At 52.3% G+C, this 18,655-nt stretch overlaps 1 protein-coding gene across 21 annotated transcripts in view; it reads right to left on the bottom strand.

The window, feature by feature from the left end:
• Positions 1 to 774: 774 nt before the first annotated feature.
• The window catches only part of DYSF (dysferlin), a 207,992-nt gene continuing 190,111 nt past the window's right edge, over positions 775 to 18,655 (bottom strand). For all 21 annotated transcript variants that reach the window (XM_012750073.3, XM_012750078.3, XM_012750081.3 and 18 more), the window contains 8 exons: positions 18,488 to 18,576; positions 18,170 to 18,265; positions 17,619 to 17,760; positions 13,334 to 13,433; positions 8,272 to 8,450; positions 6,374 to 6,483; positions 4,824 to 4,971; positions 775 to 1,086 (listed from right to left, as the gene is read on the bottom strand). In XM_012750073.3, coding sequence (XP_012605527.2) covers positions 1,048 to 1,086; positions 4,824 to 4,971; positions 6,374 to 6,483; positions 8,272 to 8,450; positions 13,334 to 13,433; positions 17,619 to 17,760; positions 18,170 to 18,265; positions 18,488 to 18,576 — 903 coding nt within the window. In that variant the 3' untranslated portion in view covers positions 775 to 1,047. The remainder of the gene's footprint in view (positions 1,087 to 4,823; positions 4,972 to 6,373; positions 6,484 to 8,271; positions 8,451 to 13,333; positions 13,434 to 17,618; positions 17,761 to 18,169; positions 18,266 to 18,487; positions 18,577 to 18,655) is intronic.

Below are 18,655 nucleotides of genomic sequence, written 5' to 3'. Positions count from 1 at the left end.
TGGTCTCCTATTTCGTGAGCACAAGGCTGGAGAGGAGGCTGCCAGCGCTGCGCTCACAAGTTCCAGCCCCTCGGGCGAGAGAGGCAGAGGACTCTCTCTTGGAAACATGATGTTTTCAAGCTCTTAGCTTTTTCACCAAGTATGTTCCTGCTGCTCCTGTAGATTAAGCTTGATTCCTGCGGGAAATGTCAGACCCATGGCTAAGGCCAAGCTTCAGACCACAAGAAAAAGGTGTCTTTGCCCAGATCAGATTTTAGAGCAGAGTGAGGAAGCAGAGGGAGAGAATCCCAATAAATCCAAAGAGCATGGGGGACAAGGTCAAAGCCAGAGGTCCAGTGACCCCCTTGCCTGGAGAACTTCTGGCCAACCCTTTCCTTGGTGCTCCCTTTTAATAAAGTGGAACCTTTTCCCCAGCATAGTCGAAGAAACCAGAACACACAGGTAACTTCCCCTGTAAGCAAAGAGCATCCTATAAAAGGGAGGGGAGATGCCTGAGTGAGGAGTGGGCAGGGGAGAGGGGGCCGTCCTGGGCAGGAGACGCTGGGTCTTTAGGCAAGCTAGACCCAAGCCTCAGAGCCCACCCCACTCCCCAGCCAGTCTCGCAAAAGCATAAACAGTTCCATGGTGCCCCACCCACTGCTTCTTGGCCGCTCCTACCTCCAAAAGACTGAGCCAAAAATGGTGCACGCACCCCACACCCCGACTGCCTCCTCCAGCCCACCCTGCACATCACACCCCAATCGGGTACCGTGGAGACACACACACCGACACCGCTTTGTGGTTCAAACTGTTTTATATCGAAATACATTCAAGCTAATCCAAAAAAGGGTTGGTTTGGGGGCGACATGACGAAAGTGGGGTGAGCCCAGGATTGACGTTAGCAAGTCTTGGAGCACGTGCGAGTCCATCTGTCTGTCTGCCCACCCTGACGGTCAGGACGGCCAGGCCTTGGAGGTATGGAGGAGCTCAGCTGAGCTGTGCGGAGGAGGCAGGCCAGTGCTGGGCCGGGAGGCATCCCACACCCCTTCCTCCAGGGCGGGAGAGTCCTCAGCTGAAGGGCTTCACCAGCTTCATGGCAGCATAGTTCTAGAGGGAGGGAGGAGGCAGGAACACACGGTGACACGTCAGGGCGGGCACAGCTAGAGCAGCCATCCAGGATGCGGGGCTCAGAGTGTGGGGCTGAGCTGCTGGGTGGCAGGGGGCTGGGAAAGGGGACCCACTGCTCCTCAACCACCTGCCTGCACTGTGCCCTCGCCACCCACCATCCCGCACAGGGCTCGACACTCCACCCCGCCTGGTACTCTCACCCATCAGGCAGGCCAAACCCTCCCGAAACTCCACTCGCAGCCTCCCCCCTGGAGACGAGGCCTCAATCACTCTGTCTTCTCCCCCGTCAATCCAGGGCCCACTCCCGAGTTCCAACTGGCTGCAAAGAGGACCCCGACCCCCAGGCCCTGGCCAGGAAGAGGCCTGCCCTGCCCCCTCCCATCAGACAGGCGCTGAAAGCGGACCATGATTCTCCCCTGCCCCACAGGAACCCAGGGCTCACGGGTCACCATGTCCCGGTCCAGAAAGCAGAGAGAGAGCTGGGGACAGGCTGTCCAGGATGGCCAATGATGCAGGCCAGCACCAGAGATGGGTCACTCTTGGTGAAGCCCTGCCTGCCGCGGGACTGACAGGAACCTCCCCTCCCCACCTCTCCCTCCAAAACCATGAAAACACACACAACACAACACAGGGCTCCTAATTGGGACAGCATGTTCCCCAGTGCCGCCCGGGAAAGCCGACTCTGGAAACAAAGCCGGCCGACTTCCCCGCCAAATCGCCTCCTGCGCCCACGCTGGCCGCCCTCCCGGCTGCCTTTTAGGGGGAGCCGGCAGGAATCAGACAGGCTGCCCCTCAGCCCCTTCCCAGGGGAATTTCGAAAAGGGTGGGGGATCAGGCCAACTGGAGAGGAGCAGCCCCAGCCCTGGGCCCCTGCCACCAGGCCCTGGCTGGGGGCAGCTAGAATAGGCCCTCTGTCCCATGGCCCGAAAGCCAGGTGAGCGTCGCAGGGCCCGGCACCTATAGGTCTGGTACCGGTCAGGTGACAGCGACGTCAGTGGAGGATGCAGGATTCGCCTGACTTGCAGCAAAGGCCTGTGAGCAAATCAGCTGCAGCCTGGGGGCAGGCTGCCCACTTCATCCTGGACCCCTCACCTCGCAGCCGACGCCCACATGCCAGCCCTGGGAGAGGGGAGATGGGGTCCAGATCTTAAAGAGGACAATCTCCAGGAGAACTCAAAGGACAGTGATGTCACTGTTGGAGCCCAGGAGACAGAGAGAGGCTCTGACCAGTGTCCCTCAAAGTGCTACTCTCGCCTCCACACAGGGCCTGGGGCTCAGGCTGCCCCGGGATGAGGAAGGACTGCAGGCTGGAGGTGGCTGGAAACCTTCCCCCAATCCCCCAGCCAGGCCCCAGGAGGCCTGCAGGGCAGGGTGCAGCTGGCTGGGGCTGGGGCAGCCACAGAAAGGGCGATGGTGATGCCACTGCCCTCCCCTTGGCTCTTGAGAAGGAGGCCTGGCTTGACATGCCATCCCCCGGGGAAGGTGGAGGTGCTCCCTAACCGCAGCCACAGCCATGGAAGGCCAGAGGTGACCCTGCACAGCCCCCTCCTCATGCGGACAGGGAGGCACTTGCCAAGCTCACTCGGGAAGTCACAGGAGGAGCCGGTGCTCCTGACTGCAGCTGCAGAACTCTGTCTGTACAACTGCATCTCTCCAAGTGTCATGTGTCCACATGCAGACCCGGGGCCAGCCCAGGACTCTGCATTTCTAGCAAGTTCCCTGGCGAGGGGATGCTGCTGGTCCTCAGACCACGCTTTGAGGAGGGAGGGTCTGCACCAGCTCTCTTTTTTTAAACTCCTGAGCCTCGTAATGCAGCGTTTGATCATACAGGTGGTTTTTCTTATTCTCTGGTTTCAATATCTCCCCAGGGGCATGAGCCTCATCATCATCTCCCTCCACCCACAGCACACCCTTACCTCCCATACACACGCGCATGCTTAGTAAAGTCTCCCCACTAAGCGAACAGTGGCCAGCCGCACACCCGAGGTGGGGAGGTGAGCCCAAGACAGGCCAGCAGAGGGGAGCTGCCCAGGCCCACGCCATGGGAAAGAACACCAGGCAGAAGTCCTGGGGCCTCATCCCAGACCTCAGCCACCACTGGTGACAGCTTATGCCCCAGGACACCACAGTGGCCCACGCCCTTCCATGGCAGCCTTGTATCTAAACTCATATTTGTAATCTTGTCTTCCTTTGCTTAAAGAGGCCCCGAAATCATACACATTTCAGGTCCCCATGGCCTGGATCCACCCTGCACTGTAGTCGTATTTTGCAGCTCTTCTTGCTGAGCCTCAGAGACGTCTGGGTGTGGCACTTCAGGCAGCCACAGCCAGCTTAGAAGGCTTGGCCCATAGTCAGACCCATCGGCCGTCCTGGTTCTAGACTCTCCTTGTCACTGTGGCCTAGAGGGTAGCTGGGACTTGGACATCCAAACCAGATACTCCTTTGCACTGCTCCTCACAGCTTATGCTGTTAGGAACTGCACAGACAATGTGAGGTTTAACCCTCTTCCTCCTCTAAGGCACATTCTGCTGACACAAGGCATCACCAGCTCTAGGAGAAGGGTCTCCCTCCTTTCGGAATCCCAGAGCATTCACAAAACGGCTCGCCTGGGAGTAGTTCCCTGAGCAGCCTGTCTGCTGTGGGGACGATGCTCTAGGCTGGTGGCCTGGTGCTGAGGCTGGTGCTGTGGTCCAGGACTGAGGCCCACAGTGGGAACCACAGTGAGCCCTGGACTGGGAACTGCACAGAGTGCTGTGCAGCCTGGAGCCAGCCCTTTCCCACTCCGGGTGCAGGTGTCTTTGCCATTAAAATCCCTTTCGCTACTTTTATATAGGTTTGAAATTTTCATATTAAAAAGGCTTTTAAATTTTTTAAAGAACATTAGAATCAGGTGTCAGCCTGAGAACACCGTGATCCTTTTAAGGTCCGAAGTACCAGAGACACTGGGAGGCTGGCGCGTCTTCAGGGTTCCATGATGGGCCATGAGGGCTGGGAAAGCACAGGCAGGGACCCTCCTCCCCGCAACAGGGCCCCACAGAGCAGGGGGCACAGCCGCTATACCTGGGGTGGCCCTGGTGAGCTGTTTGGCAGGTGTCAGCCGCCTTCTGACCAACTGAAAGGGAACTTGAATGTGCACCAAGCCAAGCAAAGGGCTCCTAGGCCAGCCACCTGCTCACCGCACACCTTCCCCGCGCCCACCCTGCTGCACACTCTATCATGGTAATCAGGTGGGCACTGAGACCCTCTCCCAGCCCCAGCTCCTGCCTTCCTCTGGACTTAGCAAGTGTCGCCCTCAGGGCAGAGGGGCCTCCTCCTCCTGCCATCCACACCTTCCCTTCCCTCCTAGACCCACTCCCACATCTCCCTTCAAGAAAGGTTCCCTGCCCAGCCCAGCCCGGGGGGGCCTCCCCTTCTGCTACCCCGATTACATATTCCAGGGCTTTCTGAAGACAGCTCTGTCACCCCATCAAGGGCCAGAACTCAGTTTCCTTCATTGGACTTGGAGCTCCCCAAGGATAGGACTTTGCGTCCCCACCAGACTGGGACTCCCCAGAGTAGGGGCTTTGTCTCCCCATCAGACCAGGGCCTCCCCAAGGACAGCAGTTACCTCTCCCCAGTGGACTGGGAGAGTCCTTTGAGGAAAAGGTTGGACTCCCCCATTAAACCAAGACCTCCCCCACGACAGCATCTGTGCCTCCCCCATCTGGCCTGCTCACCGGGAAGGCATAGACGAAGATGCCCAAGAACAGCAGCAGGATGAAGAGAATGATGAAGAGGATGATGGCCCACCGGAAGCGCCGCCACAGGATGAACTTCATAGTCTTGTACGGGGAGGTGAACCACAGGAAGGAGGTGTCAGGGCGCCTGGAAGCGAGATCCCAGCAGTCGGCAAGGCTCCCTCTACCAGGGCTGCATTCTCCAACCCTGCTCTCAACTTGGACAGCAGGTCAGAAGCCCTGGCCCTCCACAGTCTGCCCCAAGCCCCACCCAGCCTCAAGGCCCCAGCCCTGCCCCTAAACTTAGCCCTTTGCATCTGCACACCCTGTCTCCCAAGCCTGTGCCACAGTGTCACTCCCACCTGTGCCGCCCGCCTCTTCTGGGTGCTGCCAAGCCCTGTGCACCTTCAGGGGCCCAGTTTTCGGCCATCCTCTTCAGGATACCTTCCCTGTCACCCTCTCCCCTTCCTGGCCCAGGACTTAATCACAGACTACAGATTTGGGAGCTGGGCAGAGCCTCGGGGGGCTGCCACGTTAGGTGAGCTACGGCCCACTGAGCCCCAGGTAAGCCAAGCTGCCTGCCCGGATGCACAGGGCTCGTCCTTGCTCAAGGAAGGATGGAGGGAAGCAAACCTAGAAAGCCAATTTTCTCTCACAACCAAGGACCGCAAAACCTTCCCCTAGGTCAGCCCCACAACTTGAAACACACAGGATTTTGTGTCTCGATCGTGGCCCTGTTACTGTCTGATTCGTGCCCTGTGTCTAGTGGGTCTCTCTTGTCTCTCCTTCCAAGCATCCTGGGGCAAGGGTGCCTCTCGCCACTCTGCCAGCCCATGGCACTCAGGACAGCGCTGTAACTGAGGCCATCCATGCTCAGTCTAGCTTGAGCCAAGCAGGCTGGAGGGGAGGGACCCCGCAAACACAGCCCTGCGCCCCCACAGCCATCTTCATAACTGCCCCTGCAACTGCTTTGAAGGTATCTTAATCCACTGGCTCGGCCTGTGTCCCTAAGAGGTCTGTGATGGAGAGAAGACAGGGGCTGACCTCCCTGTTTCACAGATGGGAAAATTAAGGCTGAAAGGCCACTGGAGAGCCACGCTGACACCACAGGAGAGCCACAGAAGGCAGCTTGGAGAGGGGTAGGACCCTGGTCGGGCTCTGGAGCCAATAAGACCGGGTTAGGGAATTGCAGCTTCACCATTTTCTTAGACGGAACGACCTTATTTCACTTTGCTGAGATTGGTTCCTCCTCTGTAAGATGGAAACAATAACCACTGCACAGCAGGGAAGGTTCCAGAGCACAACCACACATGCCATGTGACAGTGTGCGTGGCCCACAGCAAGCAGGTGCCCAATAGGACCTGCTTCTTGAATTAGCTGAGGAGCCAGTGTTCTCTGGAACGATGCCTATCACCTGCCCCCAACTTACTGTGTGGCCTTGGATGACTCACGCCCCTCTCTGAGCCACAGGGGCCTGGTACCTTCTGTGTGGCTATGCAGTAGGGTCCTCCCAGACTACTGTGGCCTACACCCCCAGCCTGGGCACTGACCTGGGGTCCTCGAGCTTGGGGTTCATGTTGGGCTCATCACGACCCTGGCCAGCAGGCCGTTCCTCATGCTCACTTTCTGCTACGATCTCCAAGGTCATTTCCAGCTTGCCCTGCGGGGACCGAGAGATCTGGTTAGAAGCACAGAGGCTCTGACCTGAGAGGAGCCAGGCCACAACAAACACATAGGGCTGCTCTCATCATAAAAGTAGTACCCGCTCCTTGTAGAACATTTAGAAACTTCAGGAACATAGAAAGGAAGGACAATCATCACCCATACTTCCACTATGCGAAGACAAGCACTGTTAACGTTTTTATGCATCATAACTGCTTTTCTCTGCAAGTGCATGAAAGCTCACACTGCATGTATATACAGTTCTATAGCTCGCTTTTTTCCTCTTAGGAATATATTTCACTATATAATTATGTATTTTTTAAAGTTTGGTTTTTAATGACTGCAAACATTCCATGGGATGGGTGATCATAATTTATTTAGTTCATTTAGGTTGTTTCTGACTCTTTGATGTTATAAAAAGTAATACTGCAAAAAACATTCCAGAATCTAGAATTTTTCATTTTATCCTATTATTTCTTTAGAAGAGATCTTAGAAGGGGGATGACAGAGTCCAAGGGCATAAATTATCATGAAATCTCTTGCTATAATGTTACCAAATTGCTTTCCTGCTCAGTAAAACCATTCGCACTCCCCGCAAAAGCAAGTGAAGGGCCTGTCTCTCTGCATCCTCACCAGCAATGAATATTTCTATTTTTTCAGTATAATTTAATAGTAAAAAAATATTATCACATTTAAAAATACAGTAGTCCCCTCCTTATCCATGGTTTGGCTTTCTGTGGTTTCCGTTACCTATGGGAGAGTACAATAAAATACTCTGAGAGAGAGAAAGAGAGACCACATTCACCTTTTATTATAGTATATTGTTACAGTTCTATTTTATTATTAGTGATTGTGGTTAATCTCTTACTGTGCCTAATTTATATACAAACTTTACCATAGGTACATATGAAAAAACATAGCACATATAGAGTGCAGTGCTTTCACAGTGGCAGGCATCCACTGGGGGTCTTGGACTATATCCCCCACAGAGAAGGGGAGGCTACTGTATTCCTTTATTACTAGACGGACTAATTCTTTTTTTTAACATTTAATAGACACTTGTAATTCTTCTGTGAATTATCAATGTATACTTTTTTCTCATTTTTCCTTTGTGGTATTAGTATTTCTTAGTGTTACAATTCTTTATATGCTTATATTGTGTTCTTTATATATATTGTATTGTATATAATATATTGTATTCTTCTTTAGTGTTACAATTCTTTATATTCTTATATTATAATTCTTTATATAACAGGGATATTTTATTTCAAGGACGACTTTAAGGGTTGACTGGCTCCTGCTGTTTCTATGCAAACCTTCAAGGATGAACTTCCTCCCCACAGCTGCTCTGGACTCAGGGGAAGGACGGATCTCGCTGATCCTCCAGTCACCACCCCCACTAAGCGGACCTCTCAGCAAGGAAAGTGGAACAAGGATGGCCCCTTGCATGGTCTTGCTCTAATGGGAGAGACACAACCCTGTCCATTCACCCAGGAAGCCAGATCAGAGGGGAACCCAGGACACAGATCACTGGTAAAGCCAATGAGCAGAGTATAAACAGGGTCACCTTTCCATTTCAACAGGTTTACCCTGGGAGATGAGCCTTGAGGGTGAGGAAGGGTGGGGATTGAACAGGCAGAGGGAGAACACCTTGGAAAATTGACACAGCGAGGGTAGAGAAGAGGGAGAAAGAGGAAGAACCATAGTAAATACGTGTGTGCCCAGTTATTCCTACAGAGGAAGCTGCCCCCACACCCTCCATGGGGGCTAGAGGTAGTAGACTCACCGCCAGTATCTTCTTCTCACCCTCGTCCGCTATACACGGCCACCAGCCCTTCACTGTTTTCTGCTCAAAAAGGGACACGAACCATTCAGGGTGGAAAGTGTCATCCAGCTGGTCCAAGGAGCACTTCTCGGCCGTCTTGGCTGGCTTGGGCATGTGGTTGAGGTCCAGCTGCAGGGAGCCTGCGACACAGAGACGTTCTCAATCAGTGCCAGCCTGTGGCCACCCTGAGGCAGGGCAGGTTCAAGAAAAGCTCACTGTCACCTCCTCTGTCACCAGAGCGAGCCATGGATAGAGTCCTACCAACTCTCCCCGTCCACTGGCTCTCATTCCATCCCTACAGCTTCCCATTCACCTGCTCATGCAGCTGTGTGCCCCTCGATCCTAGCAAAGCCGCCCACCTCCTCAACTATTCATCTCACTATGTACAAATCCATCCATATACCCATATGTACCTGCCCATCAATTTTTTAATTATTTTTATTGTGATAAAATATATATAACATAAAATTTTAAGTGTACAATTTGGTGGCAGTAATTACAGTCACAATGTTGTACAACCATCACCACTATTTCCAAAACTTTTTCATCCCCCAAGCAGAAACTCTGTACCCATTAAGCCAGGGGTCCTCAAACTTCTTTTTAAACAGGGGGCCAGTTCACTGTCCCTCAGACCTTTGGAGGACTGTTGGAGAGTGCAGCACACATTCCACACATGCACACTGTGGGCCAGGGACAAGTCGGCTGCTAAGCAGGACAAGCAGCAGCAAAAACACCCAGGCAGCCGAATAAATGTCCTTGGTGGGCAGCATGTGGCCCACGGGCCGTAGTTTGAGGATGCCTGCATTGACCAATAACTCCCCATGCTCCCCTCCCCTCAGCACTTCCGTAACCTCTAATCTACTTTCTGTCTCTATAAATTTGCCTATTCTAAATATTTCATATAAGTGGAATTATACAATATTTGTTCTTTTGTCTGGCTTACTTCATGTAGCATAATGTTTGCAAAGTCCATCTACATTGTAGTATATATCAGTACTTCATTCTTTTTTATAGTTGAATAATATTTTGTTGTATGTTTATACAGGTATTTCCCTAATCTGAAAATCCAAAATCTGAAATACTCCAAAATCTGAAAGCTTTTGAGCACCACAAGTGAAAAATTCCATATGTAAGTACTTAACACAAACTTTGTTTCATGTACAAAATTATTAAGAATATTGTATAAAATTACCTTCATGTTATGTGTATAAAGTATAAACATAAAACATAAATGAATTTTGTATGTAGACTTGGACTCCATCTCTAAGATATCTCATTATGTATATGCAAATATTCCAAAATCCAAAACACTTCTCGTCCCAAGCATTTTGGATAAGGGACACTCTGCTGGTGCCACATTTTGTTCATTTATTCATCTGTTGATGGTCATTTGAGTTGTTTCTACCTTTTCACTAAATATTGTGAATAATGCAGCAAACATTGGTATGCAAATGTCTGAGCCCATGTTTTCCATTCTTTTTGTATATTCCTAGGAGTAGGATTGTTGGGTCATATGGTAATTCTGTGTTCAGCCTTTCGAGGAATCACCAAATGGTTTTCCATGGCAGCTGTATCATTTTATATTCATACACCAGCACTGTACGAGGGTTCCAATTTCTCCACATCCTCACAACAATTGCTATATTCTGTTTTTTTATTATTATTATTATTATCATTGTTGCCATCCTGGTAGGTATGAAGTGGCATCTCATTGTGGTTCATCCATCAGTCCTTTCATCTTACCCATCCAGGTATCCAAGCAGCCATCTTTTTGCACTGTTTCATCTACTCATCCATTTTAGCCATCATCTTCCCATATAGCTCCAGCTATTAGCTTGAACCATATGAAAATGTTTACATTCAACTATCTTTAACCTATAGAAATGGCAATTTCATGTGCTTTCACCTATTCCAACCACAATAACATGACAGAGTCAATGGGATTAGACCAGAGGCTATTGAGAGGATTAAGTGAGAGAAATCTATCAAAAAATTATTTTCTAAGGCCAAATTAAAGAAATTGCAGAATACCATGCAAAGGAGATTAGAAATTTTTCAGTGTGGAATGTTCAGTTACTGTGACTGAGCATTTGCTCTAACTACTTTTTTAGTTTTCTTTCTTTCCCCTCAACCATTTATTCATCCATCCTTTCATCTATCCATCTGCTTTGACCTAAGTATCTATACTCCTCTATAGCTACCATGCGTTGAGCACTGTATCTATCTGCTGATCAGGTTATTATTCCATCTGTCCACTTGTTCAACTCTGTATCAGCATTCATCTATCTTTCCACCACCCACATCTCTCTCCATCCCTCCAGTGCAGATAAATGCTTACTTCTTATTTGAAGTATGGTGCCAATATATTAAGTAAATATCGGGATATTAAGCCAACACACACACACACACACACACACACACAATTATACCACCATGTTCAACATGATCGACTATAAGGAAACACTGGATTATCTCCAGATGGCAAGATTACAGATGCTTATCTATTACCTTTAAAATTAAAAGGTAATAAATATTCAAAACATAACATGTAAGTAGAAAACACATTATGAAAAATGGAAAAGAGAAATCTCATGGAGTTAAAAGGTAGTATTTGTTAATAGTTTTATTTTTAAAGACAAAGGATAAGCCTGTTTAACTGTATTTTCAACACTGTTTTCTCACATAATAATACAGGAGGTTTTTATTTTTCTTTTAAAATCTGTAAGCAAAAACATTTCAAAAAATTAAAAAGAATATGAAAAAATGGGAGAAATTATTTGTAATGTATCTTTGATATGTAAAAAGTTCTGAAGATCAATAATAAAAGATGAACATCTCAAAACCATGAAAAAGAAAATCCCATAATAATATGGATAATACATATATTTTTAAGGTTCTACCTTATAATAAGGAAATGCAAATAAAAATTAAAATGAGATATCATATGGGCAATTTTTTAAAAATATAACAGTAGTAGCAGAAGTTTAGGGAAAATGCCAGCCTTGTACAAACAGGACACAAGTGGGAATATGAACAAGGAAAACCTTTCTAGAGAGCAATTGAAAAAAATGTTTCAAAAACCATTATAACGTACAAAGACTCTAACAGATCTACTTCTTAAAGTTAAGGGAACATTTGCACAGAGGGTCCAAAGATGTATGCCTAGGGATGTCACTCACATTGGAAAACCTGGAGGTGACCTGAATACCCACCATGAGAGGGTGAGCGAAGCACAATAGGCTCCATCTGTATGTTGAAACCTCAGGCAGGCATTAAGTGTGATTATGCAGACACAAATGTAGATAGATACCTACTGACCAAAAAGAACGTTCTTGAAATATTTCAAAAATATCAGGATAGTAAATAGTATGTGTAATATAAACCCATTCATATACACATGAATATAACTATATATGCCATATATGGATGTAGGTATATATGTGTATATAAAATACACATGTAACATACATATGCTTGTTTACATCTGAGATAATATATAATGTAATGATACATGCGAAGATGTCAGTGGAGGTCATCTCTGGGTGGTGAGATTAAGGGGGGAAGAGCATTGCTTATCTGTATTTTCTAATTTTTCCATAGGAATTTCATACAGAATAATAAGTAAAATAGCAAAAGTCAATTCGGTGCCACCGTTTTTACGCCATCTCTTTCATATGAAGGCCTCTTTGTGCATTTGATCAGGCCGGGTAGCAGGATGGGGGCAGGAAGAGCAGAGGAGGGGGAGGGCGGGCAGCCCTCTCCCCACTGCTGGGAGCAGTGCCTCGAACAACCCTGGCAGGGCCGCGGACTCAGCAGAGACCTTTCTACAACCATGGGCCACCCAAGGAGGGCTTCAGTGATCTGTCCAAGGCCCCCCTGCTCCCAAGTGGCAGAGAGCAGCTAGAAGCCAGGGCTCCTGACTTCCCAGTCTGCCTTTTCCTACAGGTTCACTTTTTTTTTTAAATTTAGGTAAAGTTCACATTAAAATCCACCACTTTAACCATTTTAAAGTGCACAGATCAATGGCTTTTAGTATATTCACAGAGTTGTGCAACCATCACCATCATCTAATTCCAGAACATTTCAATACCCCCCAAAAGAAACCCCACACTCATCAGCAGTCACTCCTGTTCCCCTTCTCTGTCCCCAATCCCTGGCAGCCACTAACCTATTTGTCACCTCTAGGATTTGCCTATTGTGGCCACTTCATATTCATGGAGTCCCACAGGATTTGTCCTTTTCTGTCTGGCTCCTTTGGCTTAGCATGTATTCAAGGTTCATCCGTGCCATAGGATGTATCAGTATTTCATTTCTTTTTGTGGCTAAATACTATGCCATTGTATGGACAGACCATGTTTCCCAGCATTAACCTTTACTTTACAGTCACAACAGGGCTGCTGAACTCACTGCTCTCCTAGACCAGCTTCTGGCCCCTACGACGTCTTCCTCCTGGTGCCCACATCCTACCCCTGCAAGGGCACCACTGCCACTTGCCCACCCTTCAGCCCAGCGCTCCCTGCTCCCCAGCTCAGGATTTCAGCACAGCCCTTCCCCACCAGAGCCCTGTCTGGGGGCATGGGGGTGAGCCCGTGTTCGTTCACATGGTCAGTGACTCAGGTGCAAACAGGAAGAATGGCTCGAGCCCCTCACTCGCTGGGCTCAGCCTGTGGCCACACTGGGCGGTGGTGGGGGCATCCTGGACCACATGAGGCTGACAGCTGGCAACAACCACCACACTCTTGCACTGGCTTCAACCCAAGCTTCCCTGGCTTCCTTTCCTGTGTGAGTCCTACCACCCCACGTGGCCCAGGGTTCAGTGCCACCTCTACTGACAGGACCACCCCCAGAGGCCACTGCCTGTGTCATGTACCTCACTCAGCACTGGGGCCCCTGTGACCCTGAGATCCCTGAGGGCAGAAAGCAGGACCACCCCTCCTGCCAGGCATCCCAAAGGTTCCAAAAGAGTGGCGCACAGTGGGGGTCCCTGAGGTCCAGAATGGGACTGATAGGAAAAGATGCTCACCCAGAAAGTCATCAAAGGAGAACTTGTCGTTGTCCCAGATCTGGAACACCACTCGTGCTGGGATTTTGCTCTCAGTCTTGTCCAGCCTCCAGAAGGCGTCCTGACCCAGAGCAGGAGCAGAGAAGGAAGCAGAGAAGCAAGGTTAGAAAGAGAGGCAGAGGTCCCGTCCAGCCTGGAAGGCTGCCTGGAGGAGGCAGTAGCATGGAGCATCCCCAAGAGTCTTGCCAGAGCCAGGTCCTGGTGGGAAGACTGGAAGGGTAGATCCCAGAAGGCCATGTACAAGGGCCCAGAAGGGACCAGGCAAGCTCACTCCATACACGATGGCTCCTTTAATCCTCCCAATTCTGTAAATCGAGCTTATCACTCCCATTTCACAAATGATAAAAGACAGGCTTGAAGAAGTTAAAGGAATGTGCCCAAGGTCTGAGCCCCAGTAACAATAATATTAACATCGTACTGCCTATGTGTCAGCCCTCTCCCCTGCGAACCTTCCTACAACTTAGGAAGGAGATACTGCCTTTACAGCTGAGGAAACCACAGCAAGTAACTTCCCCAAGGTCACCCAGCTAGGAAGTGGCCAGATCAGATTCAAACCCAGGCAGTCAAGTTCCAGAGTCCTGTTCTGTACATTTGACCTCTGGGTCAGGGTGGGCTGGCTGAGAACCTAGGGGACCCACCCTTCCCTGGCTGTCACTAGCAGGACCGCTCAGCAGCACACAGCTGTAAGCAGCTGGCACTGGGACCTAGACCCCACAGCCTTCACCTCTAAGGCTTGCCCCAGGACAACACCAGAGCCCACAGTGCTGGAAGTGCCCCTCTCCTGCCCAAGGGACAAGAAGGGCTCTTCTCGCCCCACCTCACCTCCCTCAGACCAGCTCCACCTGGAACAAGGTCATCCTGGGCTTCTTCCCACAGAGACCTCCTGGAGCAACTGAGAGGTGTGGGATGGGACACGTGGAGTCCTGGGTTCCTCCCTGGCCCAGCCACACTCAACCCAAGGCACTGTCACTGGGGCTTTCCTGTTCACACCAGCTTGTTCTCTGTTCTCTCACTGCAGCTGTCCCTGGGTGGGTGGCAAGGACAAGAAACACTCTGACCATCTTGCTGACGGAGGGCGCCAGGTCCCGAGTGCCAGGTCAGAGCACTGGGCCCAACTCTGCAGGGGACAGGCTCCATGGGAAGCCGAGGGACACTGCTGACAACGTAGGGTTTGTCTGGCCTGGGTGCCCAGTAAACACAGCCTTGCCACCCGGCCAGGGCCTGCTGTGGCCACCCCAGCCTCAGAGGCTGGCCGTGCTGATCCTAGCGAGCTCCAGAATGGAAGACCATGACCACTGCCCCCATGGGGAAGAAGCACCCAGCCACAGCCAGGACTGCTGCCCAGACTGAGGAAGGGGCTCAGTCCCCAGCCGGCCCCTGGCCCCCAGCCCTCTGTCTGCTGCCTCCCCCTTCCGGGCCCCAACCCGGCCCCAGCCCTTCTGCAGGTGCCTCCCTCCTCTGGCGGGCTTTTATGGCCAGCTCCGCAGGCCCGCCTGCGCGGGCCGCCAGCATCCTCCATTCCTCTGGCCGGCTTGGTTTATGGGCTCGGTAATGAGCCAGAGGTTCAAACGGCCCCTGGTGGGAGCAGCTGGGCTGGGGCTCCAGCCTGGGGAACGAGCCCCCCCAGGTCCCCGGCGCTCATTATGCTCCTGGCCTGGGCCCTTTTACTAGCTGTTTATTTGCAGGGTGGGTGCCTGACGCGCAGGCAGGCCCCAGTGGGCGTGCTGGGCTCCAGGTGGGGAGCCGGCCGGGGCGACCAGTGGTGGTTCAAAGCAGACGGATGAAAGGAGACCTTGTACTTTATGACAGTCTCGTCTGGTTAATGGGGTCCCTGGAGGGCCTGCCTGCCAGAGGCCCTGAACCCCACAGCAGAGGGCTGGCTCTGCAGCAGGCCTAGAGAGCCCAGAGGCCATGCCATGCCCTGCACCAACCCACCCCCGGCTCGGCCCTGCAGCCCAGACCAGCTAATTGGTGCCCCACTGTGGGCCAGCTCTGCTGCCTCCCAGGTCCCTTCTCCACAGAGGAACCACTGGCTCTGCCTTCTGGGTGACTTCAGAACCACCTGGACTCTATTTCTGTTCCCCAACTTCCTCTCTGACCTCCAGCCCTGCTTCCCAGAGCCTGGTGTCACGTAGAGCCTCCCACCCCTCTGACCACCCCCAGCCTCCCCTTGGGCTCCTTGACTCTTCCTCCCCCATCCCCAGGCCCCCGGGGCCTCTCAGCCTTCCCTGTCTGGCCCAGACCATCAGGCCAAACTGCCCCTTCCCAGTCCCCAGGCCCCTCTTCCTCTGGCTCCCCAGCGTGGGTCAGCCCGCTCTCTCCTTCCTCCTGACCAGGGCCTGCAGCCACTGCCATTCTCTGTCAGCAGCCCCCACAGGGCGCACACCTGCCAGCTACCACTCTGTGTGCCACCAGTGAGCACTCCTGCCCCTCCCTCTGTCTGCTTCCCTCTCTCTCTCTCACTCAGCTTCACAGCATTTCCAGGCTTTTCCATTTGTCTCAAATCATCTGCCACCATGGCAAATTATCTCCTCTTACTTCAGAGAAAAAAACCAGAAATCTTTCTTCCTGCCATTCCTTGCCCACACTTCCACCTGCCAGGACAAAGGGGCTGCCCACCTCCCACACCTCTTGGCCTGGCTGCCCCACCCATGCGAGCTCCTTGCAAGTGAGCCCTGGAGACACTGTGCAGAAGCTCAGCCCTTCTCCGGCCCTTCTCTGTCCCCAGCCCCCACCCTCCTGGACGAGGTCCACAGCAAAGCAAGCGAGGCACTGAGCAAAGGCAAGCGAGACGGAACCCCAGAGAGTCCAGGCTTTACCTCGACTTCACAGACCCCGCTGCTAGATTCTGCTTGTTGGCAGCCACTACACACCAATCCCTGCACTACATGATCCATTTAATCTTGTTTAATCCATGCTCTCTTTTCTTTGATGGTTTCAGAATGTTCGGCAGAACATTTTGGTTTCTCTAAAGTGCAGAGGACCCTGAGTGTCAGGCAGGGAAGGGTCACGCAGAGAGGACGTAAGGGAGAGAATTAAGAAGAGCTTTAGGCACTAAAGTCTGTCGTATATTCCCACCATTAGGCCACTCACTCATTAGGCCTCTCCCTCAGGACAGAAGGAAGAGTCACAGCTTGTAGGCTTGCAGCCTTGAGCCAGCTCCGAAGGAATCGGGGAGCAGAACCTAAATACCAGAGGTGCAGTCACCCCTCCAGCAGGAGCACCTGGGGTGGAAAGTGGTGCTGGGTGGGACGAAGTGTCAGTACCCCAGTGCACCTGAGGCCCTCCCAGCCCACAGCGCCCCTTCCTGTGCTCTGGCGGCTGCTGCCTGAGGGCAGGCCCAGTGCCACCAGGAGGAGGCCAGCCGCCCTCCAGCTCTGCCCATTTCAGGGTAAAGTATTGACGCCCCAAAAGAGACGGGAACTAGGAGATGCTGAGACACAGATAGTGAAGTCTCCCAATCCACCTCTGCCCTGGGCCCGTGCTGACCAGTTCTCCCCAGGTGCCTTCCACCTGGAGCCAGAGGTGAGGGGTAGAGAGAGGAAGGCAACAGCTTCAGGACCAGATGGGCAGTCACCCCCAGTGACTGTTCAGCTTGGAAAGTGACCACAGGCATCAGACACAGAGGCTGGAAACCAGGTATGGGGAGAGACTCAGCCAAGCACTCCCAATCCTGTGGGCAGCACACTTTGCAGGCCGGGCTGGCCCTCTTGGGAAGGTCCCCTACGGGGTCTGCCCCTCTGTCCCTTTGAAGGCCATGCTGGGTTTCCCAGGCCATCCCACTCAGACCCAGTGACGCTTCTTGCTGCTTCGTTTGGGAAGGGAGGAAGGCAGCGACTTTAGGATCTAGACGCAGCTGCATCAGATGGACATGGCACTGTGAGGCAGGGCGGAAGCCGTGGGGTGGCAGCACTGCTGGTGACGGCAGAGAGTGAGGAAGAGAACAGAGAAGTGGGGTCTACAGACTGAGGGGATGATGTGGCAGCAAAGAGAGCAGTGGTGGGAGCAGCGACAGTGGCACGAATGATGGCACATTGTAACGGTGACATGGCAGAGATGGGCAGTGGGGGCAACATGGGCAGCGATGGGCAGTGGTGGTGGGTGCCCTGCAGGGATGGCACCGGTAGCCAACGGTGTTGGGGCATCACTGAGGTTGTAATGCCAGCCCGACTGTCACTTGATCAGGGGGTCACGCCGACATTAGTAAGGCCCGCGACCGGCCCCACTGGGAGGGAAGGACATTCACCTTCTTGGCGATGGTGCAGACTTGCTCAGCCGGCAGGTAGTCGAAGGGGAAGATAAACCTCCAGTTAAAGTTGCCTTCGCCTCCCAGGGAGCGGTAATGCACGTCTGTCTTTTGCTTGTGTTCTTCAAAGCCGACCATCCAGCTAGACAGACACATTTGTAGGGAACATGTCTCACTAAGATTCCCAGCACGGCGTACATCCTCAACTTAGGCAAGCAGGGAATTAGAAAGTAAGTGAGCTTGGAGATTATATTGCAAAAATAATCTCCAGGAAATCTGCATGATGTACAAAATGCATCCAACGAATTTGAAAATGTAGTAACTTCTCAGCCACTCTGAGAGGCATCCTCAAAGCTTCAAGATCAACCCAAGGCTTAGTGAGGGGAGACGCCTGGTGGGAGACCGATTTCCCACAGGCAGAGCCCCCCACGTGCCCTCCTCCTCCGCAGCTTGCTGGGTCTGCCCGTCCCGGCGCGAGAGGCCCCACTGGGCTAGACCTGGAGGGAGCACAGGAGACGCGTGGGCTGGGAAGGGGGACGGTGGCTCCCTACCCTTTCACGTAAATGTCGCTCATCTTCTCCCCTGTGATGCTGAGGTCGTCCAGGATCACATCCCTGGTGTTCCAGATGATACAACGCAGGAAAAACCTGGGGACGACAATGACTCGAATCCGCATGGACTTCGACTGAGTGGCGGCTGGGAAGCCAGAAGCCTGCTCATCTGAGAAGACCAGACGCTAGCCTGCTGTACGCTTGGCCAGACCCCAGCCAGAGCCGCGCTCTGTGGCTGAAGAGCGACCTCCTCCCCCCACAGCCGGCCGCCACCCTCCCCACCCAACTCGGCTCAGCGCCCGCAGCCGGGCCAGTCACCTCCTGGCTCTCCGTGGGGTGATGTCGAAGGGAGGTCCAGGCCGCCCCAGGGTCTTCGGAAACAGGTCGACCCACATCTGCAGCTTCCCCTGTGAAGACAGGAGCCGGTTCTCTCGCTGCCCTTTTCCTTCCACCAGCAGATCCCAGGCACCTGCTCTGTGCTGGACG

The sequence above is a fragment of the Microcebus murinus genome, chromosome 3 (genome assembly GCF_040939455.1).
Source record: "Microcebus murinus isolate Inina chromosome 3, M.murinus_Inina_mat1.0, whole genome shotgun sequence".
Taxonomy (NCBI): domain Eukaryota; kingdom Metazoa; phylum Chordata; class Mammalia; order Primates; family Cheirogaleidae; genus Microcebus; species Microcebus murinus.
This window is presented reverse-complemented; position numbering and strand designations above follow the sequence as displayed.